The sequence below is a fragment of the Narcine bancroftii genome, chromosome 4 (genome assembly GCF_036971445.1).
Source record: "Narcine bancroftii isolate sNarBan1 chromosome 4, sNarBan1.hap1, whole genome shotgun sequence".
Lineage (NCBI taxonomy): Eukaryota > Metazoa > Chordata > Chondrichthyes > Torpediniformes > Narcinidae > Narcine > Narcine bancroftii.
Window position 1 is genome coordinate 29,362,353 of NC_091472.1, and position 26,954 is coordinate 29,389,306.

The 26,954-nt window shown below is 40.0% G+C and overlaps 1 protein-coding gene across 1 annotated transcript in view; it reads left to right on the forward strand.

The window, feature by feature from the left end:
- Window positions 1–26,954, forward strand: part of LOC138762358 (formin-2-like) — a 439,633-nt gene that overhangs the window by 20,838 nt on the left and 391,841 nt on the right. The window contains exon 2 of the mRNA XM_069936126.1: window positions 24,387–24,562. Within this exon, the coding sequence (XP_069792227.1) occupies window positions 24,387–24,562 (176 nt within the window). The remainder of the gene's footprint in view (window positions 1–24,386; window positions 24,563–26,954) is intronic.

Genomic DNA, 26,954 nt, shown 5'->3' on the forward strand with positions numbered 1-26,954 from the left:
GCATTAGCTTTATCATTAGATGCTGAAAATGCCTTTGATAGATTAGAATGGAATAATTTATTTAAAGATTTTGCAAAAATTTCAATTTGGGCCAATATTTACAATTTGTATAGAACCCTTTTGGCTAAAGTAGTTATTAATGGACCAGTTTCTTCTTTTTCATTAACGAGATCGGCTAGACAAGAATATCCCTTTAACTCCTGCATTTTGTTTGAGTAATTGAACCATTAGCACAATCAATGAGGAAAGATTTTAGTATTAAAGGAATTAGTTAATAAGGAGGAATACAAGATTAGTTTGTTTGCAAATGTATTAATTTATGTAAAAAATTCTGAAAATTCTTTATTTTTTTAAAAATTGCAAGATTCTGGGGGAATATCTGGTTACAAAATTAATTGGCATAAAAGTGAAGTTATGCCATTAGTAGAAGGAGATTATAATTGATGTAAACGAGTAGCTCAATTTAAGTGGACACAAAATCTCATCTGTTTTCACAAAGGAAAATGACATTGGATTATGTGAGATAAGCAAGGCAAATGGCTTAGTTATGGAAAAGGTAGGGATTTGTAAAGAGAGGGTTTTGGAGCTTCAAGGGTCAGTAAAAGCGGATGTCTCCTGGTCCTGATGGTATTTTCCTCAGGACGTTAAGGGAGGTTAGGGAGCAAATAGCGGAGGCACTGTCAGTGATCGTTCAACAATCACTGGAAGAGGGTGTGGTGCCGCGGGATTGGAGGGTTGCTAATGTCGTTCGATTGTTTAGAAAAGGAATGAGGTGTTGACAATTAATTATAGGCCAGTAACCTTGACTTCGGTGGTAGGGAAAGTTATGGAGGGTATTCTTAGAGATGGTGTTTATGAATATCTAGATCAGCAGGGATTGATCAGGAGCACCCAGCATGGGTTTGTGAAGGGGAAGTCATGTTTGACGAACCTTGTTGAGTTTTTTGAAGAAGTACAAGAAAGGTGGATGAAGGTAGGGCAGATGATGTAGTCTATCTGGATTTTAGGAAAGCTTTTGATAAGGTTCCTCATGAAAGGTTAGTAAGGAAGGTTCAGTCAATAGGGATTAATAGAGAAATAGTAAGATGGGTCCAGAGATGGCTGGAGGAGAGACAGCAGAGGGTCATGGTGGACAACTGTCAGGATGGAAACCTGTGATGAGCGGAGTACCTCAAGGATCGGTTCTAGGTCCTCTGTTGTTCATAATTTATATTAATGATTTGGATGATGGGGTTGTTAACTGGGTAAGTACTTGCATCTAGACGATACGAAAATAGGGGGAGTGGTGGATAGCGAGGAAGGTTTTCAGGGATTACAGAGGTATTTGGTTTGTCTGGAGAGTTGGGCTGAAAGATGGCAGATGGAATTTAATGTAGAGAAGTTTGAGGTGCTTCATTTCAGTAAAAATAATCGAAATAGGACATTGGGGAATGCACAAGTACAAAGAGATCTTGGAGTTATGGTGCAGGATTCCTTGAAGGTGGATTCTCATGTTGACAGAGTGGTTAATAAGGCATTTGGTATGCTGGCCTTCATAAATTGAGGCATAGAGTATAGGAGTGGGAAGTGAGGTTGAGATTGTTTAAGACATTGAGGCCAAGTTTGGAGTATTGTGTTCAGTTCTGGTCTCCAAATTATAGGAAGGATATAGAAAAGGTGGAGAGGGCGCAGAGAAGATTTTACAAGGATGTTTCCTGGCTTAAAATATCTCGAGTACAGAGAAAGATTGAAGAGGTTAGGACTTTATTTCTTGGAATGTAGACAGATGAGAGGGGATTTGATAGAGGTGTTTAAAATTATGAAGGGGATAGACTAGATGCAAGTACTTCCCCCGAGAGCAGGGGCAGTTGAAACAAGAGGACACAAGTTGAACGTAAGGGGTCAACATTTTAGGAGAAACATTAGAGGATGCTTCTTCACTCAGAGTGGTGGCTGAATGGAATAGTCTTCTGAATGAAATAGTTGAGGCAGAGTCAATTCTTTCATTTAAGAGAAGGCTGGATATATACATGGATAGGAGGCTGTTGGAGGGATATGGGTGGAGAATAGGTGGGGGGAGCTAGCACAGTTGTTTGAGTAAACTGGCATGGACTTGTAGGGCTGAGATGGCCTGTTTCCATGCCCTAATCTGTTATATGGTTAAATATTTAGGTATTAGAATTGATAGAAATGTAGATAATTTGTATAAGTTAAATTATGTATCGCTATTTAATAAAATTAAAGATGATTTAAATGGATGGAATGACTTACCTATTATTTTAATAGGTAGAGTGAACTGTATTAAAATGAATATTTTTCCAAGGATTCAAAATCTTTTTCAATCTATTCCTTGTTCAATACATCAAAAAAAAACTTAGATCTTAATTTAATTGTAAGGAAAATTTTATGGAAAGGGTAAATGAATAGGGTACCTTTGGGGGAAAAAAAATACTTGGCAATTTGAATGAGGTGGTTTACGACTTCCACAATTTCAGAATTATTATAAAGCTGCACAATTGAAATGTATTAATGGAATGTTTGGTTTAAATAAACCTTCAATTTGAATAAGTATAGAGTTAGATAAAATTGATGAGAAATTTGTCAGAATTTGTTTATAAATTGAATTCAAATTTGTGAATTGGTAGAGACCCACCAATATTGAAACATTTAATTGAAATGGAATAAAATTGATTGAAATGGGTAGAAAAGGAAAGATTTCAGTGAAAATGCCTTTATATAAAAATAAACTGATTTTGAAGATGTGGAATCAATTGGGAATTTAAAAAGTTGAAGATTGTTTTGAAACAGGAAAGTTTGTATCTTTTAATCGGATAAAGGAAAACATTCAAATTTCTAGTAATACTTTTTTTGTTATCAGATTTAAAAAAAAACAAAAACTTTTTATTGGAAAAATTAAGCCACAGTTTAAAATTACCTAGACAATCTTTGGAATTATTATTAACTAAAGATTAAACAAATAAGTTTATTGCTGAAGTGTATAAGTTAATGTTCATAAATCAAGATTAAAATGGGAATCTGACTTAAACAGGCATTTAAATGTTTTGAAAAATTTATGTAAGGATAATATAACTAAGGTTATAAATTTAAGATAGTTTAGTACAATATAATTTTCTGCATCAACTATATTTAACCCCTCAAAAATTAAAGAAATTTAATTTCCTCAGATTTGTGTTTTAGATGTGGAAGAGATGGGCACTTTTTTCATTCAATTTGGACCTGTTCCATGGTTAAGACTTTTTGGATACAAGTTAAATTATTTTTGGAGAAAGTATTAAAAGTGGGTCTTCCATTTGATCCAATGTTATTTTTATTAGGAGACATTAAGCCGATTGCCTTAGGATTAAGATTGACTATGTATCAAATTGAATTTCTAAGTTTAGATGAGTGTCCAAAAAAATGTTTGCCCATCACCTGGAAATCTGATTTAGATTTAGGAATGGAAAGATGGCATACTGAAATGAAATTCTGTATTCCTTTATAAAAGATAATGTATTATTTGAGGGATAAATACCATTTTTTTGGGTAAAAGAATGGAGCCCATACCTAAAAATTCTTGGTTTGAAGATTTTATCTCTCAATCCGTTCCAGTTGGTGTCTCTGTTTCCACAGCTAAAGAGTTGAATGTTGTTTTTAAGTGGTGGTCTCCTTTCTTTTCTTACTGGGTAGAAGGGGGAGGAGGCTGGGTGTTAGTGGGGTGGATGAGGGAAGTTGTGTGGGTTTTTTATTCAATTATATACTTTCTGTATGAATTATAATTGATGGTATAGGATTTAAAAATTATAAACAAAATATTCAAAAAAAGCTAAAGGTCATATGCCCTCCCCTTCTATTTTCTTGTTGTTTGATTTTTTTTTAAAGCTTTATAGATAGTGTGAATATTATTTGCTTTTCCAAATGGCTTGTTAAATAAATCTGTGACTTTAGTAGGAATTAAAAAAAAAATACTTGTTAAAAGAGAAGTGGTTAATATTGCAAGTCTGAGACCTGTAAAGAGGAAATAAGTTGATTTTCTGTCACAAAGTGGGAGAGGGATGGGTAGAACAGGGGCTATCAAATGAGTTGGTGATAATTAAGTGTATTGATTTGCCATGCATTGTTAATAGCAGGTTCTTTCCAATTGATTTGGCATGAAATTTGTTATGTTATTTTCCTCAGCTGGTAAATGCAAGTCTTCCTTTTGCCACTGAAAGCATCTCAATTAACTTTTCATGATCTGTGGATATTAGCTTCAAGATCTGTTTTTGATTTGAACTGAGTGGAGGGCTGTTGTTTGGATAGAAAGTTAATCTTGGGAAGGTAATTTTAATTTTTGTTAATCAAAAAAGAGGGACAGACTGCACAGGCATGTGACGTCAGAGAGGAGAGCGGAGAAAAAATAGTGGATTAGTGGGGTACTTGAGGTAATTGGCAAGAACAATTAAATAGTTGGACGAGCGGCCAGACAGTAACCCAGTGAAGGAGTGGGGAGTTCAGCCTTTGCATTGAGTGGTTTCGATGAGCAGAGGATAAGGAAGTGCTGCCAGTGACGCAAGGTTGGTAAATTCATTTTAATTTTAATTTAAGAGTAGGTAATGGAGGCAGTTAGGGTAGTCCAGTGCTCTAATTGCAGGATACGGGAAATTAGGAACAGCAGAAATGTTCCTGATAACTACACCTGCAAAAGGTGCATCCAGATGCAGCTCCTGGTAGTCCGATTTGGGAACTGGAGTTGCAGCTAGATGAGTTTCAGATCATGAGGGAGGCAAAAACAATCATAGATAGGAGTTGTCGGGAGACAGTCACCCCAAACAGACAGGAGTCAGCTAACTGGATGACTGAGGAAAGGGAAGGGTGTTGGGGGGTGGGAAGAGAGAGACAGACATTGCAGAGTACCCCTGTGGCTATTTCCCTTTATAAATATACTATTTAACTACTGTTGGGGGGATGACCTACCAAGGACAAGTCAGGATGGTCAGGTCTTTGGCATGGAAGCTGGCCCCTCAGTTCAGGAGGAAAAGAGGAGAGCTTTTGTAATTGGTTAGATGGACGAGATCAGAGCTCGTGGCCTCACAGGTGCCAGAGTCACGGAGGCTTCTGATAAAATACACAGCATTCGGGAGGGGGAGGGGGAGGGGGGAATAGTCAGATGACATAGATAGAAGTGGGGATGAGATCCTGAAGGAAGGGTATGGGGAGTTAGGGAAGAAGTTAAAAAGCAGGACCTCAAAGGTGGTAATCTTGGAATTGTTGCCTGTCCCATGCACCAGAGAGGGTAGGAATAGGAAGCTGACAGATGAATGCATTGCTGGAGAGATTGTGTAGGGGGCAGGGGTTCAAATTTGTGGATCATTTGGATGTATTTTGGTGAAGGTCTCACCTGTACAAAAAGGATGGCTGCACCTGAACTGGAAGGGGACCAGTATCCTGGCAAGCAGGTTTGCTAGATCTGTTGGGGAGGGTTTAAACTAGTTTGGTGGTGGGGGAGGGGGGGGTGAGAATCAAAATGAGAGTGTGGAGAATAGGGTAAAAAGGCTATTAAAGAACCAGATTGTTAAAATTGATGAAGGAGAGGGGGTAGAAAAAGTAGATGATGATCAAAGGTGTGAATGTGGTGGACATTCTTTCAAGTGAATATATTTCAATGCAAGGAGCATTGTAAGTAAGGTGGATGATCTTGGAGAATGGATTGACATGTGGAAATGTGATATTGTACCATCAGTGAAATTTGGTTGCAGGAAGGGTATGGTTGGCAGCTAAATGTTCCAGGATTCCTTTGCTTTAGGTGTGATAGAACAGGGGAATAAAAGGTGAAGGAGTCACATTGCTTGTTAGAGAAAACATTACAGCAATGCTATGGCAGGATAGATTGGAAGGCTCAACCAGTGAGGCTATTTGGGAGGAAGTGAGGAATGGGGAAAGGCATGAAAACACTAATGGGGGTGTATTACAGACCCCTAATAGACTGAGGGAATTAGAGGAGCGAATTTGTAAGGAGATAGCATATATGTGTAGCAAACACAAGGTGGTAATTGTAGATTTTAATTTTCTGCACATTGACTGGGGCACCCATACTGTAAAAGGACAGGATGGGTTGAAGTTTTTCAAATGTGCTCAGGAAAGTTTTCTAAAGCAATACATAGAAAAAAAACAAGAGAAGGGGCAGTATTGGATCTCCCATTAGGGAACAAGATAAGTCAGGTGACAGGTTTGTGTTGGGGATACTGTAATGGAAGATTTAAATCGTGTTGTTTTTTTTTTTAACTTTTGCAGCCTTTGCTTCTGGAAGGCTGAGGACCTGCTTGTTTTTTAGAATCAGCAGACATAAGCAAAATTCCACCAAGGGGCCAGAGATGCTGTTATCTGACGAAAGGACATCTGTGTACCAAGAACGTTTAATCTTCCTGCTTGTTTTGGTCACAGACTGTCAGAGGCGTAGCCTTGATGCAAAATAAACCATTGTATTCAAAGTGATAAGCTGAAAATTATGTTATTCGATAGAAACCTAGCATGCTAGCTTGCTCGCTTATCTTTCTTGCTGTGCTTGGGAATAGGTGCTTGGGTAAGCAGTTTTTGGGTAATATAAGCCATGGTCCCGCTGCTGAAGTCTGAGACTCTCCGAGAGGTGGCAACATCTCTCAGCAAGAAGAAGAACTTCTAGAGTCCAGCCAATGTCCTGGTCGGGGGAGGTGGAGAAGCTGCTACCGGCGCCCTGACAACCTACTACAAGTGTGCAGTCGTTGCCTCGCTTCGGCAGTTAGGACCAGTCCAGGCATTGATAAGTATAGTTGGGAAGGGCTAGCATATTGTAGTTTGAAATCAGCTTTTGAATTTGTAATAAACATTTGTATAAACTGAACTGCTCTCGTTGTGTGTGTCTATTTTCTTTCGGTAGCTCAAACACCGTGACCAATCTAAAACGAACAAAGTGAGAGGTACAAGTTTACGCAAGACAGATACTGAGGCTCATGATCATAATGTTAGTTTTAGATTAATTATGGAGAAGGATAGGGCTGGTCCTAAGGTTGAGATTCTTGATTGGGATACAACAAATTTTGAGGAGATGCAAAAGGATTTAGAGGGTATGGATTGGGATAATTTATTTTCTGGGAAGGATGCAACCTATAAAGTGAGGATATTCAAAGGGAAAATTTTGAGAGTACAGAGTCAGTATGTCCCTATGAGGATTAAAGGAAAAATTAGAAGATGTAGATTTTCAAGGGATATTATGTGTACTATAAATATAGACAACAGGGGAAATATGATTTGCTTGAGGAATATAGAGTGCAAAAAAAATCTTAAGAAATAAATTAGAAAGGCTAAAAGGAGATGTAAAAATAAATCCAAAGGGTTTCTATAGGTACATTATAAGTAAAAGAATAGTGAGGGATACAATTGGGCTCCTTGAGGTTCGGATATGTCAGAGGGGGAATTTTATTTTTTTTTAATACAGTATTCATTAAGAAAAGGAATGTTGAGTCAGGAGAAGTAAGGAAAACTGTTAGTCAGGTCATGGAAAATATACAGATTAATGAGGAGATGGTTCTGGCTATTTTAGAGAATAAAGGTGGATAAATCTCCAGGGCCTGACAAGCTATTCTCTAGGACCTTGAGGGAATTTAGTGTACAAATATTGATAAAAATATTTAAAATGCTATTAGCCATTGGGGAGGTGCCAGACGATTGGATGGTAGCTCATGTTCCACTTTCTTTTTAAAAAAAAAGGCCTGTGAGTCTGATGTTAGTGGTAGGTAAATTAATGGAGAGTTCTTAAAGATGGTATATACAATTATTTGGATAGGCAGGGATTGATTCGGAGTAGTCAACATAGTTTTGTGCATGGTAGAACATGTTTAACAAATCTGAGTTTTTCAAGGAGGTTACTAAAAAGAATGATGAGGGGAAGGCTTTGGATGTTATCTGCATGGAGTTTAGTAGGGCTTTGTCAAAGTTCTTGTGGTCATGTGGATTGACCTCCAATCCATTGCTCTAGAGCAAATACATCATGCTGCGGTGCAGCCAGCCAGTATGTTATTGATGGTGCACCTGTAGAAAGTTGACAGGATGGTGGCTGGTAGCCTTGCCTGCTACAGTCATCTCAGGAAGTGCTGTTGTGCATTCCTAACACTACTTGGGTGGACTCCGAGGAATTTGGTGCTCTTTACTCTCCACTACATAGTTGATATATAGTAGAGTAGGGTTGTCCTAGTTCTCCTGAAGTCAACGATCATCTCCTTTGTCCTGTCCACATTGAGACTTGGGTTGTCATTCTCATGTCCTTTCACAAAATTTTCTACCTCTTCTCTGTAATGCGATGATACCTTACTGTTGCCTACATTTGTTAACAATTTTTGTCTGCAAGCTGCTTCAGCTGCCAGATCCTTTCCTGGCATGGAGTTAGTAGATGGCCAGATTTATATTAAAAAAAAACGTATTTGGACACATTTCCAACATTGTGTGTTGCAGCTGATGTTCGTTGACCTGCTCCTGTGAACCATGGAAGGACTTGTTTTGTAATAATGTGCCACTGATGAGATACCCTGTGGCTTTTGAAATGTTGTTTGAATGGCAATAGAAAACAAGTATTCGCTTTGTTAAGCAGCTTGTTTAAAACCTGAAAACCAAGTGCAGCTTTTCACTTGGCAAATTCATTATTTTGCAGTTGGAGCTGCAGGTTCGAGATTGGAATGTGGCTGTTTTGTAATTTTCATCCATCTCGGAAACTCTTCAAGCTTTTGGAGTTCAATTAATATTGGTGCATGAAGTATAGTTGGTGCAAACTTGTGACTTGATGTTGTATTGCTTGTCTGGAATCTGCTATCATAGCTAACCTTGGGCAATAGAATTAGGAAACTGATGTTAAAAGATTGGTCTTGCTTCAGTAGATGTGCTCTGGTTTGATTTCGCAAGATAAGATCTGTTGCTTTTGAAGCTCATTAGATTTTTTTTTGCTTCGTAAGAGGCCATGCAATCCTGTAAGTTTGTTCCGAATTCAGTGAGATCTGAACCTGTCCCTCATCCTTGTTGCTGCCTGATACCATCTTTTTTTCCACACGTTTGGAGATAATATAAGATAATCTAATCTTGTGGGGCTGGTATATTGAATAATTTTTATTGCAAGCCAACAACTGATGTAATCACACCATAGCTATGACATTCTATTACCATGCATTAATTAAGGATTGACCATATTTCCTTTATTCTGAGAAATTGAGCATTTTAAACTGGATTTGCCAGAGGTTTAAACTTGAGGTCATGAATTTGGGGTGAAGGATAACAGGTTTCAAGGTCATTCAAAGGAGAACTTCATCACACATTTGGAATCTGGAAAGCAGTACCCAAATCGATTGTGAAGGCAGGTACTCTATACAAATTGAAGTATGGAACTTTAATTACCAAAGCATATGCTGTTGCGCATCAATGACATAAATAGCATTTGTATGTAGAACCATAGAACATTACTGCACAGAATAAGTTTCTTCAGCCCTTCTGGTCTATGCCAAACTATTATAGGTTCTACTGACCTATACCCAGTCCATAGCCCTCTATACCCCTCCCACCCATGTACCTGTCTAAATTCTTAAATGTTAAAATTGACCCTGCTTTCACCAGTTTAACTAGCAGCTCATACTACACTCACATTATGCTATGTGAAAATGTTTCCCCTAAACCAGGGGTGTCAAACTCAAATTCACCGAGGGCCAAAATTAAAAACTTGGACTAAGTCGAGGGCCGAACTAAATATTTATTGAAAATTTTCAACAACATCTGCATGTTTTCTCTTAACATATGTAATGTTAAACTTTTTCTTATTAAAATAAATGTTTAATAATAGTTTTGGTTAAACTCTTTCCATAAGAAGCATTAACAAATAAGAAATAAAATATTCAATAAATAATATTTCTCTCTAACCTTTAAGCCAAGGATCGCATGTTGCCGAGAAATGCCAGGGAGCAGAGATCTGCAGGGAGCCCTCCCCAGCCCAGCCAGCAAACCCGAGCGTCATTTCCCCCCCCCCCTGCCCCCTCTCCCTCCTCCGCCCCCACCTCCACCTGCCGCCACCGCCACCAACAACCCAAGGAGTCCCCGCTGGTCTCGCCATCTCACCGGGAATACCGTGAGAGTGGTGGAACTCGTCTGGGACCTCCACCCCAGCGGAAAGTCTGATGCCCAGCAGCACCTGCCCACAGATGAAGCTCAAGGAGACGCGGAGGTGACCCACCATGTCCAGCCGCATGGAGCTAGGCGGCGGGTCCGTCGGAGCTAGGCGGCGGGTCCGTCGGAGCTAGGCGGCGGGTCCGTCGGAGCTAGGCGGCGGGTCCGTCGGAGCTAGGCGGCGGGTCCGTCGGAGCTAGGCGGCGGGTCCGTCGGAGCTAGGCGGCGGGTCCGTCGGAGCTAGGCGGCGGGTCCGTCGGAGCTAGGCGGCGGGTCCGTCGGAGCTAGGCGGCGGGTCCGTCGGAGCTAGGCGGCGGGTCCGTCGGAGCTAGGCGGCGGGTCCGTCGGAGCTAGGCGGCGGGTCCGTCGGAGCTAGGCGGCGGGTCCGTCGGAGCTAGGCGGCGGGTCCGTCGGAGCTAGGCGGCGGGTCCGTCGGAGCTAGGCGGCGGGTCCGTCGGAGCTAGGCGGCGGGTCCGTCGGAGCTAGGCGGCGGGTCCGTCGGAGCTAGGCGGCGGGTCCGTCGGAGCTAGGCGGCGGGTCCGTCGGAGCTAGGCGGCGGGTCCGTCGGAGCTAGGCGGCGGGTCCGTCGGAGCTAGGCGGCGGGTCCGTCGGAGCTAGGCGGCGGGTCCGTCGTATCGGCACTGCTGTGAATATCTAATTAACTTTCCCGTTAACTATATCGGTGACTGCTGTGGAAGTGCTAAAAACTACTATGGTGGTGCCTGCTGCTGTGCATGTGCTATACTTGTGCGGCGGCCAGCGGGCCAACTCTAATATATATTTAATATGATCTTGCGGGCCAAATATAATTATATCGCGGGCCAAATTTGGCCCCCAGGCCAGAGTTTGACATGTGTGCCCTAAACCTTCCACTCTTAACTCGTGTTCTCTGGTTTGTATTGCATCTACCCTCTGTGGAAAAAGTCTACCTACATTTACATCACTAATAATTTTAAATGCTTCCATCAAATCTCCCCTTGTTCTTTTACACTCTAGGAATAAAGTCCTAACCTTTCTCTCTAACTCAGTTCCTGAAGTCCAGGCAACATCTTGTATCTTTTGTACACTCTGTTATTGACATCTTTTCTGAGTTAGATGACTCAATTCCTATATTCAAAACTTTGATTTATGAACGCTTGTATGCCAAAATCTCTCTTTACAACCCTATCTACTTCTGATGTAATTTTCAGGGAATTTTGTGTGTATTCCTAGATCCCTCTGTTCTGCCCTTCTCATTGCCTTTGTAGCATCTGCTACGGTAGCGTTACCAGATAACAAGTCGTCCACACAAAATGAATGTACAACAAAGAATGGCTTTGCTCGTTTGCATTACCCGCGTGTGCTCGCTGACCCGCCCACTTCCGGTGAGGTACACCTGACTTCAGGAAGTGACGTCATCGCATTGCAGTGTCACACTGCCGACTGGCCACTATGCAGAAGTGAAGGGCTGCTTAGCCTGCATGTGGCACTAGGTGCTGGCTCCTTAGCAGTGAAGGAGAGCCCGCATCATCTTGGTTTGGCCGCATGTTGTGGCGATTCAGCCAGTTTATTCGTGTGGTAGCTTGGCCCACTACACCCTACCATTTATCTTGGTTTGACCCTCTCTTGGTGTGACTACCCTCTCTTGGTGCAAGTCAGGGAACACAACCCAGTCCTCATTGAAGGCTCACTAGTGGAAAAGGTCAAGAACTTCAAATTTCTGAGTGCCAACATCTTGGAGAATCTGTCCTGGAGCCTCCATGTTGATGCAATCACAAAGGCGGCTCACCAGCGGCTATACTTTGTGAGGGGTCTGAGGAGATTTGGTATGACACCAAAGACTCTCGTAAACTTCTCCAGGTGTACAGTGAAGAGCATTCTGGCTGGTTGCATCACTTCCTTGTATGGAGGTGCCAACTCTCGGGACAAGAATAAACTCCATAGTGTTGTTAACTTGGCCTGCAACATCACGGGCACCAGAATTCACTCCATCTAGGACATCTACATGAGACATCTGAAAAAGCAACCTCAAACCTCAAAGACTTCAACCACCCAGGCCACACCCTCTTCACTCTGCTACAATAGTGGAGGGCGGTGGGGGGGGGAGGTACAGGAACCTAAAGATGAGCACTCAGCGGCACAAGGACCGCTTCTTCCCAAAGACACTGCCTTCTGTTTTGTGCACCATTATTATAATTATTTTTTATAGAAAGGTTGCAAGATGGTTATAATGTGCATGCTTGCACTTTGATGTTGTTGAAAAACAGAATTTCATGACGTATTCTGATGGTCCCAGCACGGATTCCTCAGGCATACCATTTGTCACAGGTAGACTCCAGTTTACCACTTCACCATGAATACCGATGAAGATATTCCTGGAATTGATATGGTGAACAGAAGGACCGGTTTCTGAACTATTTTAATTTTTCACTTCACTTAGCTTGGATCTCTCTTCTAATTCTTTAAATGACCTTCTGACAATTTACTGACTTAACCCTGCTTCAGCAGATTTTTGGATCCACTTCTGAAGTATAGTCATCGTGTCTGTCTTCATTTTTTTTAATTTATTTTTCGCACTATGAACCATACTAACCAAAATACACACAAACATTTCACTCTTAAATATACACAGTGTCATTTTCTCCCCTTTATCCCCCCTCCCTCCTTCACCTCCCCACCCACTCAACATTCAACCTATATGATACATTAAACCCATTAAACAATGTCATCACACAATGAAAATAAACAAGAAATTTGGGTAATCTACTTTTACATACTGGGTCAGTTCATTTCGTCGTCTTCTCCTTCTGTCACTTTAGGCGGTGGAGGTCCGTGGTAGGACTTCTCTGTTGTGTTCCATATACGGTTCCCAAATTTGTTAGAATACTGTAATGTTATTTTTTCCAATGGAATACATTTATTCATTTCTATGTACCATTGCTGTATTCTCAGGCTATCTTCTAATTTCCAGGTTGACATAATACATTTTTTTGCTACAGCTAAGGCTATCATAATAAATCTTTTTTGTTCTCCATCCAAATCGAGTCCAAGTTCTTTACTTCTTATATTACTTAGAAGAAAGATCTCTGGATTTTTTGGTTTGTTGCTTTTTGTGATTTTATTTAATACCTGGTTTAGATCTTCCCAAACCTTTCCACTTTCTCACATGCCCAAATTGCATGGACTGTTGTTCCCGTTGGGTATCTCTTTATTAGAGTCATTTGGTCAACATGGATAGTTCTGATCTTGCTTCAATTTGTCCCCAATTTTGTTTAGGCCATCTCCCCAACATAAACTTGAGCGGTTTGTTTCCTTATTGTTCTTGTGAATGCACGATCAATTGCACAAAGACTGAAGTTCCTGGAACTGAAGGCTTTTATTAACAAGAGATGGACAGCTCACCCTGACCGGGTCTTGAACTGGGGGCAGGCTTGTGGCATGACGACCTTTAAGGGAGAGAAAGGGAGGAGTCACAAGTCAGCAGGTGAGAACAGGGTCAAACAGAAAAGGTCATGTCATTTACATATACAATGGTGGTTTCTCCACATCTTTGTGCACTCTCTTTAACCACTTTGAGAATTATTTTTCTTCCTTGTAGACTTTTGTTTTTGGCTACCATTTCATGCTGTAACAAATGGAGCAACTTTGACGCTTACACTGAACTAATAGCTCTGCTGGGGTAAGGCACGTGGTATAACAAGGCACTGTTTGATGTTTGAATCTATTAGAAAACTGATTGCTCTGGTTCAACAATGTATTATTTTCAAAATCTTGCACCATAGGAAGATGAGTATTGTGGAGGAAATAACTTTACACAAGCTGTGGATTGTTATCTCAGCAACCTTGCATGTGTCGCAGAGATCTAATGCGAGTCTTAAATTATTTGCTGTTCATCAGAATCCTATCTTTGTAACCCCAAATTTTTCAAACTTGTATCTGTTAATACAAGAATGATGCCTTTCAGCCAAATTCAGCAGGTGCTCATAAATAGTTGTTAGACTGGCATAAGGTTGGTGAGAGGATAGCAGAAAACCTTATGGAATTCTAGATTATTAGCTGGCCCTAAAGAAACACTCCTATTAAAGCATATAATTACAATATGGATTAAAATTAATAGTCAAATTGTGGCCAAGGGATGGTCTTTCACCTAAAACACCCCTGGCTCAAAATATACTAATTTCATTAACGATTGATAATAAAAATCCTGGACACTTGGTCCCAGAGAGGGTATTGAGGATCGTTATGAACGGGCAATTTATGACATTTGAGCAAATTAGGAATAAGCATGGTGTGTAGTGCTGGACGCAGCCAAGAAAGACTCAGCCACCACATTGAAAATCGTTAATGATTTTTTTATTTAAATGCAGCATGCGCCCCTTTAAGGGCAGCATGATCTCAGTCACCTCATGCATTGTGACGTCATAATTGCTGCCCCAGGCGCGCATTGGGCAGGAGACATGAGGCAGGGAGAAACCCTGACAGCGCCATCTTCCCATGGCTGCTCCGCCACGTGGCGTTACATGTGGAGCCGGTTCGCCATGAGAGAGTGCGCAGCCACACAACTTCCCCAGAACCGGCTATGCGTCCCACCGCTTGGGCGGGCGGCCCAGGCATTTGGGCATGGCCGTCTGCACTGGCCGTGATAGGTCTAAGTGCGCCTCCTTCAAACGGTCCACGGTGAAAAGTTAGTCTTTACCACCTATGTCCAAAGTGAAAATCATGCCAGACTGCTGGAGGACCTTGTATAGACCTTTGTTGGGCAACTGAATGTCCTGGAGCACAAGGCCAGAGATGGCGGTCTGGAGAGCCTGCATCTCTGTGACCAGCTTCTGGGCCTGCGCCAACTGTGTGTAGTCAAGGCCGGGGGTGAGAGCGTTGATTGCCGGGCCAGAGAGCGCATCTGCCATGATGTTGTCTTTGCCTGCCCTTTGATGGATTTTGGTGATGAACTCTGACACAAAGGAGAGGTAGCATTGCTGGCGAGTTTACCACAGATCTTTGACCATCACAAGTGCCTGTGTGAGGGGCTTGTAGTCTGTGAACACAGTGAAGGGCCTGGCTGCCCTCCAGAACTGGCACTTGGCCTCGTTGATTGTGAGGTCATACTCCGCCAGTTGGGCAAACAGGGTGCAGAGGCAGTTGTGGCTAGTGATGAGGATATCATCCAGGTAGATAAACACGAAGTTCAAGTCCCTACCCACTGAGTCCATGAGGCGCTGAAAAGTCTGGGCTATGTTCTCGAGGCTGAAAGGCTGCAAGAATTCAGAGGCCAAAGGAAGTGATGATCGCCATCTTGCTGATGTCCTTGGGGTGGTCAGGGATCTGATGATACCCCCGCACCAGATCAACCTTGGAGAAGACTTGCGCACCATGGAGATTGGCCAAGTCTTGAATGTGTGGAACCGGGTACCTGTTCGGTGTGATCGCGTCGTTCAAACACTGGTAATCGCCGCAGGGGCTCCAGACCCCGGAGGATTTGGGGACCACGTGGAGAGGGAATGCCCAGGCGCTGTCCGAGCGATGGACAATCCCCAACTCCTGCAGTCATAGTCGCTGCCCCAGGCGCACGCCGGGCTGGAGACTTGAACGAGGGAGAAACCCTGACAGCTCCATCTTCCCATGGCTGCCCTGCCACGTGGCGTTACGTGCGGGGCTGGTTCGCCATGAGAGAGTGTGCCGCCACAGGAGTATTAGATTTTTTTCTGCCATCTTCAGTTAAGATTTAAGGGAGAAATTAAGTCCAGCATTAACCTTACTGCAATGTATCGAAATCGAGACTAGTTCAAAAGGGAGCACAGAAACAATTATTTCAAAAATGTATTCCTTACTTCAGGCAGGAATCCCTAAACAAGGGCTTGATAAATCAAGACAAAGGTGGGAATCAGATTTGGGTAGAGAAATTGATCCATTTTGCTGGTCCGACTTGTGACGGGACAGCGTGATTAATATAAGGTATTGGATGGTGCAATTTAACTTCTTGCTACAAAATTTACATAAATTCAAATCAGAAATATCAGACCAATGTTTTTGATGTGGTCAAGAAATGGGTACTTTCTTGCATTCAACCTGGTCGAATCCTAAAGAAAGGCCTTCTGGGAAGATTTGGGTAATCTGGAAAAAAAAAATGCAGCTACCTGAATTATTTTTATTGGAATTTAGAAAACGCAAGACCTAAAGTGAGTCTGTCAAAATTTCAATTAAAATTCATTAAACTTTCTTTAACCGTGAAATGCATAGCAGTTTCTTGGAAATCTGATTTCCAACTAGGTTTTGCCTGCTCGAAGATGGAAATGCATTATTGTGTTTCCCTGGAGATCACCTATAATTTCAGAAACAGATATGATGTATTTTTAAGAATATAGATTCGTACCTCCGGTACATTGGGATAAATCTTTAATGATATCCCCTCCCCCCTCCCTGTGCTCACAGTGCCGAGGACCCTTGATAAGTCAGGTTATTTGTTCCTTGATGGGAGTGGGATTTATCCTTGAAGTCAATTTTTTTTAAGTTTGTTTTCTTTCTTGGGGTGGTGGGAGGGTTCCTCTTATTCTTTCTCTCTTTTTCTATCATCTTTTTCTTCCTTTGGTTCACCATGGACATTTAATTTGCATTTTTGTAGTATTACTGTAATTTTTCTTTATAAATCACATGATGACTTTTTTCTCACTAATATTGACTTGTGGATAGATATTTATTAATATTATGGATATTGATATTTTTGATTATTCTTCATTTTGACTGCATGTTAATTAAAAATTCTCAAAATAAAATTTAAAATATGTTAAACTGGAGATGGCTAATGGTGTCTTTGGTGTTTATGATTTTGAACTGATTAACTGTAAACTCTGACAGTAAGGATATGCCACTTGTCTTTCAACTGAACTTGATGTTTGTGTTGTCGGTTTGCTTTATTTTTTACAGCAAGATTTAACCAATACTTCAAGCTATTTAATCCTTTTAATCTTTTATTAATTTTCCACAAAAATAGAATATACAGAAAACATGAAAAAGTAATGTACATTGTCCTTGAATATAACAATCAAATACTTTCAAATTAATTCAACATTTCCATACATTGACAGTTATATTGTGTAAGGAAATAAAAAGGGCATAAAACAAAAAAATCAAACTTTATTTTCCCCCCCACCCATTTAAACAAAAACAACTGGTCAATCCATTCTGAGAGTAATTTCAAATTAGAAGAGTCTTTCTTCCTGAGTGAACTATGCACTTGGAGGGAAAAACAAACTGGAAGTGGTTCACTTTTGTTTATACGCAAATATTGAATAAATGGTCAGATTTTTTGAAGTTAAATGTAGAATCAAATGTCCGACTTCTATTTTTTTTCTAAATCTAAGCATGACATAATGGAGGAAAGCCATTCAAGTAAAGTAGGCAGATTGCAATCTTTCTATTTGAATAATATAGCTCTCCTTGCCATTAATGTTGAAAAGGCTACTATCCTTTGGGCTGATTCCCATACTGTGATCCCAAAAATAGCTGTGAGTAAGTTTGACTGTAAATCCAAGTCCAACACTTCAGCTAAAGTTTCAAAAACATCTTGTCAAAAATTATCTAACTTTGTTCAGGATCAAAGCATATGAATCAAAGTGGCCTCTTTGGATTTACATCGATCATAAATAGGACTTGTATTAGGAAAAATACGGGCCAATTTGTCCTTGGATATATGCGCCCTATGCACTACCTTGAACTGAACCAAAGAGTGACAGGCATAAATTGAAGAAGTATTGGCAAGTCAAAATTCTTTCCCATAAATGATCAGAAAATAGCTGCTCAAATTCTAGTTCCAAAGCACCTTTAATTTTATCACTGGTTATAGGATGTAAATTAAGCTGTTATAAATATTAGCTGTCGATCCTTTTTGGGAAGGATTTCATTGAAGAGCATCAATCTAATTAATTGTAAAGACAAAATGGAAAGAGTGTAGAAAAACTCCTAATTTGAAAATATCCTAAGATGTGTCTTGAGCAAATGGAACTTTTCATCTAATTGATCAAATGATATTAAACAATTTCCTTCAAACATATCCAGAAAGGTTAATATTGTTTTTTTTCTTTCCACAGGGAAAAAACTCAGTCAGATGATGTATTAAAAATAATTGGAGTAAATTTTACTAGACAGAACAAAATTATTTAAATCAAAAAACTTGCATTGTGGATTTGGTTTCAATTTTAAGTCTGAGAATTGGATTAAAATCTTGTTTAAACACTTTAGATAATGCAAAGGGGAGGAAGTACCCCATAGAGAAATTGAAGAGTATCCTCTCACCAAATTATTCTCCAATTCCACCCATAAAAGGCATTCATGTATCTCAGAATAGTAAGTCCAAAATGTAATGTCGTGTAATAATTGCCCAGTAATAAATCTGAAATTTGATGATGCTGTACCACTATCTTTTTTCATTTTTTTGTAGTAATGGTTTAGCTGATGTGGGACTTTTATTATTCTATGTACAAGATGATATTTTAGAATCTAATTCGTCAAGAATACTTTGGAGACGAAAGTTGGGATAGCTTGAAATGTATCTAAGAACTTCAGTAAGATTATAATTTTAATTGCATTAATTTGATCTACTAATGACAACGTCACTGGTAACCATTTCAATAACATTTGTTTAACACAATCAATCAAAGGGAGATAATTTTATTTGTATAAATCCTTTTTGTAATTTTTACAGAGCTGTGTAAATTGGTTTTTAAACAGCATTAAAAGGAAATTTATCATATAAATGTAAATGATTTCTAATAGGAAAAAGTTACTTTTCATTTAAATTTGATTTATCTTGAAAAATACAAAATCCAGTAAGTAAAGATAACATAGAAGGAATCTATTTTTTTTAAATAAAGGATTGGAGATATACACCAACAAATCATCTGCATATAAAGAAATCTTTTGTACTCTTTCCCCACTCTGGATACCAAATATATTCATAGAATCTCTTGGAGCAATTGCTAAGGGTTCCAAAGCTAGGTTGAATAATAGGGGTCTAAGAGGACTACCTTGATGTGTACCGCTATGTCCCCTATGTCACCTATTAGTGATAACTGCCACAATGGTAAATTAGTTTGATTCAAGAGATGAATCCAGACCCAAGCTAAATCTTTCCAAAAACTCAAACAAATTAGGCCATTCCACTCTCAAAAGCTTTTTCAGCATCGTGAAACTACACATACTGGTAATTTGATGGAATGGAATAATATTCAATAATCTTCTAATATTAAAATGAGTGTCTATTCTTAATAAACATTGTTTGATCTTTAAAGAATTTTAGGCAAGATATTCTCAAGTCTATTGGCCAAAAACTTTGATCTCATTACTAAATGTAGATTTTAAAATTCTGTCTATAAGTCGTATATTCAGACAGATCCTTATCTTTTTTGGGAATCAATGAAATTGAAGCCTCAAAGTTTTAGGCAAAGTTCCAGAAGAAAAGGAATCAATAAAAACTTTGCATAATTAAGGATTTGGATAAGGATTGGTTTGGATCAATAAGCCTTTGATTCTTTTGATGCGCTCTACAATTTTATTAACTAGAAGACTGGAGCGTATCACATGTAGGTCGACCAGTCCAGAATGACCTGGTCTGGCTAGGAGCAACCCTTTAAGACCTGCCAGTAGGCGTGGCTACGCTCTCAGCCAATCACAGTCATCCTACACTTCAATCTGTACATATACACATTGGTGATAGAATCTGTACTATCACGCAGGGATTTTATTATATCACTCTGTTAAATCTTGAATGAGAGATGCCTTGCAAGTCAGTTGGGTAATTTGTGTTAGTATGCTATTAGCATTGGGCTTCCTTGTGCTCCTGATACATGGACAAATGTTTGTCAGCTCTGTTTCCAATACCACTCCACTTTGCACACATTATAACACATTCCCAGAGGCTGATGAGGATGTTATACTTCATTCCCTCAAAGTTTTGGCCAACCTTGGCACAATGGAGGGTGGTGCAGTTTACCAGTGACTCATAATCATATGTAATGATTTATTAACTTTGAATGACTGAACCTAATAGAGTTGCACAACTGCGGGTTAGTTTGAGCAGCCATACTCTCTCTCGCTCCAATTACATTGCCAGATTTGTTGAGTATCTCTGGATTTACTTCCTGTATAAAACTTGCATTTGGATCTTGATTGAAACCATCAAATAGTAAAATCAATGAGAAATACTCTGATGCTCAATGTGATTTACATGCTGTAATACCCTTCGGGCCCTGTTGTAATCCAACATTGGGCACAGCCTCTTACTTAAGAGTGAATCATTGCCACTTTCTTTCACAGCTTATTTCCTTTTGTCATTTATTTTGAGTGCTATGGGCAGTGAATTGGCAATGAAAGAACTGGAGGTTCTAGTATCCTTTGACTGGGAAACCCATCTGTCTCTGAGACCAAAGTAAAAACAATGTTTGGGCCTCTGGCTGGGATGGAACAGTTTTCCTGGCAATGCATGCTTGGTAAAGGTCCAATTAAAAATAATTTCTGAGCAGGTCTGCCATTCTCCTCTTCCTGACACTGTTTAACCTGTTGAGTCCTCCAGCAAATTGTTTCCCTATAGATCAATGGTTCACAACCTTTTTTCCCCACTCACATACCACCTTAAATAATTGCATACTAACCACCGAACACCTTTGGCATCTGCATAAAAATATTATAACTGTGATGCTGGTTCCCAAGATGTCCATGATTTGAGTGCTTTCACTAGAATTTTCCTTTGTTACATTCTATACAGCCTTTAGTCTTGGGGCATAGTGTTGCACAATCATGGCAGGTTAGTAAAGCCCTCTTTTTGTTGAGGAGGGGAAAAAGAATGTATTAAAGAGAAAAGTGCAAAATCTTTACTAACCTCTAGCAATCCATAATTCATGTGGAGAGTTGATTGGAGTAGGAATAGTGCTGAGAACCTTTAAGGAGCGCAAAGAAGGCGAATGCCAAATTACAAACCATTTGCACAACAGGCACCCCTTCTTCCATCTGCAAAGGAGTTTGGCGATTTACCGAGATAATAATAGCAAGGGCGAGGTTGCTGCATGAGGAGACATTGGACAGGGTTGATTTGTGTATGCAGGAGTTTGAGTGTGCTTGAATCACAAGGTCCTGAGTGGTCCAGTCAATGTAGGTGTGGAGATGGTGCCCTCTTGAGGGAGAATCTAGAATTCTGGGACATTTCTGGGAAAAAATAGTTTGCTTTTTAGGATGCAGTTTGTGCAATTTTCTGAATCGAGTCTTTTGGAGCCCTTGTCACAAAGGGAGGTGTAAGCAGAGTATTTGAATTTGAGGCAGAGATGGGTAATTCTGATTTAGCAAATGGCTAAGGTTACTTGAGTCAACAGGGTTGTGAAGCTTTTACAGACATGGTTTTAAATCATAGAATTTTACAGCACAGAAATAGGGCCTTCAGCCCTTCTAGTCTGTGCTGAACTATTATTCTGCCTTGTTCTACTGACTGTACCTATACCATATCACTCCACACCCATTTCATCTATGTTCCTGTTCAATTTTTCTCGTACACAGATTGAGCCCACATTCACTACTACTTCAGCAGGCAGCTTGTTCTATATTCCCATCACTGTGTAGAAATTCCCCCAATGTTCCACTTAAACTTCTCCTCTTTCACCCTGAACCCATGTCATCTGGTTGGTATCTCACCTAACCTCAGAAGAAAGTTGACTTACATTTTTCTCTATCCAGAGCCCACCTCACTGACAAAAGACAAAGGAGGAAAAACGCAACGCCCAACCCCAACCAACCAATTTTCCCTTGCAACCGCTGCAACCATGTCTGCCTGTCCTGCATTGGACTTGCCAGCCACAAACGAGCCTGCAGCTGACGTGGGCATTACCCCTCCATAAATCTTCATCTGCGAAGCCAAGCCAAAGACCCATCACAATTTTGTATACATCTAACAAATCTCCCCTCATTCTTTTATGCTTCAGGGAATAGTCCTAACCTGTTTAACTTTTCCCTGTAACTCAGTTCCCCAACATTTGCCTAAATATTCACTGCATTCCTTCAATTTTTTGATAGCTTTCCTGTAGTTAGGTGGCCAAAACTGCATACCAAACTTGGTGTCATTAATGTCTTGTGCAACTTTGCTGTGACATCCCAACTCTTTTACTCAACTCTTTAATTTATGAAGGTCAATGTGCCAAAAGTGCTCTTGACAACCCTATCCACTTGTGATGCCACTTTCAGGGAATTCTCTATTTCCAGGTTCTTTTCTACCACATTTCTCAGTGTCCTACCATGTACTGAGTTTGCCCTGCCTTGATATGTCTTTCCAAAAATAAAACATCTCACTCTTGTCTACATTAAATTCTATCTGCCATTTTGCTCTCCATTTTTTTTAAACTGCTGGCTCAGATCCCTCTGCAAGCTTTGAAAGCCTTTCTTCTTGTCCACTTACAGAACTGACTCAGTGTCCAAATTGCCTACTTTACTAATTGTGTGGGAATGGCTCAACAGTTCCTTAAGTAGTCACAGGGAAAAGGGAGTGAATTATCCTCAACTCCAAGGGACCTTTGGAAATGGCTGTAAAGTAGGTGTTTGGGGGGTAATGGTCTTCCACTTGCCTCAGAATTCTGCTTGCCATGTACACTTGTTACCACTGGGGGGAAATCAAGTAGCAAGTTTTCAAAGCTGCAGCATCTTGATCCTAATTTCAAACAGGAGTTTGTGTTTTGGCATAATTCAGTGGTTTGTTCAGCCTAAGAGATTTGGAGCAGAATTGACCTGCTTTAAGCAATTTGAGTGGTGTAGAAAGATTGCACCAAAACCATCAATGGTACAGTGCAGTTGATCCCATTCACGCATGCACTTCTATTGAACTTGAGATTGTTTGTTGCAAACAAACCAAAGCTGCCTTGTATAATTTGAGCTAATGATTTTGTGTAATACTGAATGCATCCCTATTTGAGCTACTGGTTTTCTACTGAGCTGCAAAGCAAGATCCTATCTGTTCTCTGAATGTAAAAGCTCTTGAAGCATTTTTTTTAAAAAAAAAAGGGCTTTTCCCTAGAATCCTGCCTGGAATTGGTTTCTCAGCCAAGTTGTTTCAGTACAGTTAAAACACTGGCGTCTCATCATCAATGTGGAAAATTCTCCAGATATATCTTGTTCACTTAAAGATGATTCCAATCTGGCTCATTACATTTCAATCCGTTCCCTCTCATTAATGATATGTTGCGAACAATCAGTAATGTTATTGAAAAGCAAATTATTAATGTAGGATAGTTATGCTACCTTAAATGTCTTTTGAGACACATTTGAATGTTAAAATCTAAGCTATTTATGTTGACGTATTTACTTAGCCAGACTTTAGGATCATGGATTGCATTCTTGATGTGGCTGTGATGGCATATTTGCTGTTAACAATTGACTTGTTTTCACGCCTTTTGCAGAGTCATTTGGCATGTCCTCATTTAGTGAATCAACTTTGTGTTCTGTTGTGGAAGTCTTCAATGTTTGAACTGTTATTGTAAAGATTCAAATTCCCCATGAGGGAATGATGTGTGTGCAACAGTTTATTCTTCCAAGATATTTTGTATCCTGCTACCCCTCCTATGCCAGAGTATTTTGAGAAAAGGATGAGTGAAACAGCTTATTATAAACTGTTGTAAGGTAACTGATGAAGTTGAATTCTCAGATATTTAAACCCTTTCCCACAATTTCAGATTGAAAATAAAAAAATAAATGGTTTGAATATTTTCTTTTCTGCAATTAATTCATACTGCTAAATTTATTAATCTTTTGACATTATTCTTGTTGACAACTTCTGTGCAAAATGAAGTCCTCATTCCTCACTACAGCTTGCCAATCCATCGTGGCATCCTCAGGGAAATGAGGTACCACTACAGATTTCAGTAGATATGATGGGTGTTTCACGATTCAGGATTTGTGGTCCCAATTGAACCTGAGCACATTTCTTTACAGAATGAATATATTTATACAAGCTAGAGAAGGGAAAAAACCTTGACAAAATATTCACTCTTAAATGTTTGGCTTTTAATGTAATATTTCTTCTAAAGATGATACTTGAGTTCATGCAGGAAGCCCCCTTAATTTAATGAAATGTAATTACAAATAAAGTATTAATTTAATTGATCATTTGGTTGAGGGTGTTCCAGTAAAGATTGATACTCTTGTGCCCTGTAAAGCTTTACAAACTGAAAAATTGACAGGTAAATGGGGGCTCTTTTGGGATTTTCATAAAGTGCTGATGTGAAGACATTTCATTTTTTTTTCCTTTCCAGGCCGAACATTGCTAGAAAAGCTCTTTGGGCAGCAGGAAAAAGTACAGCTGTCAGGTGAACATGAAGCAGAGAAGCTTTGCTCCCGTATTCTGGCGATGGGTTTGCTGCTTCCATTTGGGGATTGTTTCGGAGAGCAGTTTTATGGAGAAGCACCACAAACCACCACCAAATTTGATGTGAGTTTTCATCTTGTATAAGTTTTTTTTTACTCAACTGTTTTCTGATTTTGAAGTTGTAGATTTAAAAAAAACCCAGACGACCTTCTCCTTGGGCCCCTCCACTCTCTGAAATCAAGTTCTGAAAGATGAGACAATTCATCCAACTGAATACAGGGAATTATTTAGCCATTGACCTTGCACAAACCTCTTTCTACTCTTCTCCTGTGTCATCTATGAGACCAACCTTTTTGATATATTTGTCTTGTCCACAGAGTGTTCTCCATTACTTTGGTATCTCTGCACATGGTTTGTTCCAAAACCATCTTGGTTTGGCCTCTGGACTGTCATTTTGTCAGCTTAACATGAACGTCCAAAAAAAAACCTTCACTCAATTCTTGCCAAGTCCTACCCACCAGTCTCCTCTTGGAATTTTCTTGGAATTTAAAAAAAACCTTTCTTTTATTCTCATCTCATTTAAATCCTCCCTTGCCTCGTCCTTCATTTTCTGTAGACTCTAGTACGAAAATGATTCAAGCCATCTCTGTGCCTTCAGCTCTGACCTCCTGATTATAGTCATTTCATAGCTCTCCATTAGACTTGACAACCAAGATTCTAAAATCTAAAATTCCCTTTCAAATGCCCCCCTCTCCATGAGTTACTTGTTTAAAACCCAACATCTTGACTAAACCTTTACCCAGTTGGTATAATATCTGATGATAATGGTTTTGCTGGTACCTTGTAAAGTTTCATGCCAATTGAGATGCATTTTCTGTGTACTGTTGTGCCAGTGGGTGGGCAGATGAAAAGCTGTCAACTTTTATCAAGTTGCTTCGCAATTTGAACATCTAAGTTGCTCTGTATGCATTGCTGTGGACATGCCGTCAACTCTCCAGGGTTCTCCAGCAGTTGAGGATTATTCTTCTCTACACCTGGAGGCAACACTGAGGGGGAAGAAAAAAATAATTGAGTGGATTTTTTTTTCCTGTTTTGCTTTGATAACTTGATTAATTTTGGGATCAACAGGTGAATAGAATGGTAAAAGGAAAATTGGCTGTCTGGATAGGGATCTCTGAGGCAATTAGGAAAAAAAATCTGCAAATGATGTTTTTGCTCAAAATGCAAAGATGGGAATTGCATAAGAAAAGGTACAGGTTTTTTTTTAATACTTGCTACAATCATTTATCTTTTTGTAATGTCTGAAAATCCCTGAAATAGAATCCTTGTAGACTAATTAATGTAATAAATGGGCAAATGCTTACGTGAACACAGTTCTGAAATAATTTACAAGTACTTTGGTTTAAAATGGAATGGATGCACTAAGCATGCTTGATATTAGAAAGTAGTCTCTATTGAGGCTGTTATGCATGAGAAAAATTGAGTTTTGATATCTAGTGGGAAAATTGAATCCAATAATCCGAATCCGGATTTATTGTCATGAAGTTTGGTGTTGAGCAGCGGTGTCCCAGTGCAAATATCCGATGTTGCAATAAAAATAAAATAACAACAATACTAGGACACAAAAAGTAAGGCTGTGTCTTTGGTTAATTGATTAATCAGGAACCTGATGGCGGCGGGGAAGAAGCTGTCCTTGCGCCTCTGTGCTCGTCTTTAGGCTCCTGTACCTTTACCCTGATGGTAGCTTGGGTGGTGGATGTCTTTGAAGATAGAGGCTGCTTTTTAATGGAGTGAAGTCTGGTGCCTGTGACATCACATGCTGAGCTAACAAACTTCTGGAGTTTATTCTTGTCTTGAGAGTTGGTGCCTTCATATGATGCAGTGATGTGACTAGCCAGATTGCTCTCCACTGTACACCTGTAGAAGTTTGCGAATCTTTATTGTCATACCGAATCTCCTCAGACACCTCGCGAAGTATAGCCGCTGGCAAACCGGCTTTGTGATTGCATCAACGTGGAGGCCACAGGAGAGATCCTCAGTTGACACCCAAGAATTTGAAGTTCTCAACCCTCTCCACTACTGAGTCTGCTGAGGACTGGGTTGGGTTCCCCTGACTTCCTCCTAAAGTCCACAGTCATTTCCTTAGTTTTGCTGATATTGATCGTAAGGTTGTCATTGTTGCACCATTCAACACGGTGATGTATCTCCCTCCTGATTCTGCCATTTGTGATTCTGCTGACAACTGTGGCGTCATCCTCAAACTTGTAGATGGCATTGGAAGAGTGCCTGGCCACACAGTCATAGGTGTACAACGAGTAGAGCAATGGGCAAAGGACACATCCTTGGGGTGTGCCTGTGTTAATGATCAGTGAGGAGGAGATGTTGTTTCCAAATTGTATTGACTGTGGTCTTCCAAAGAGAAAGTCAAGGATCAAGTTGTAATGGGGTAGAGAGGCTGAGAGTTTGTAGCTTCTTGACCAGTGCTGAGGGAATAATGGCATTGAAGGCCAAGCTG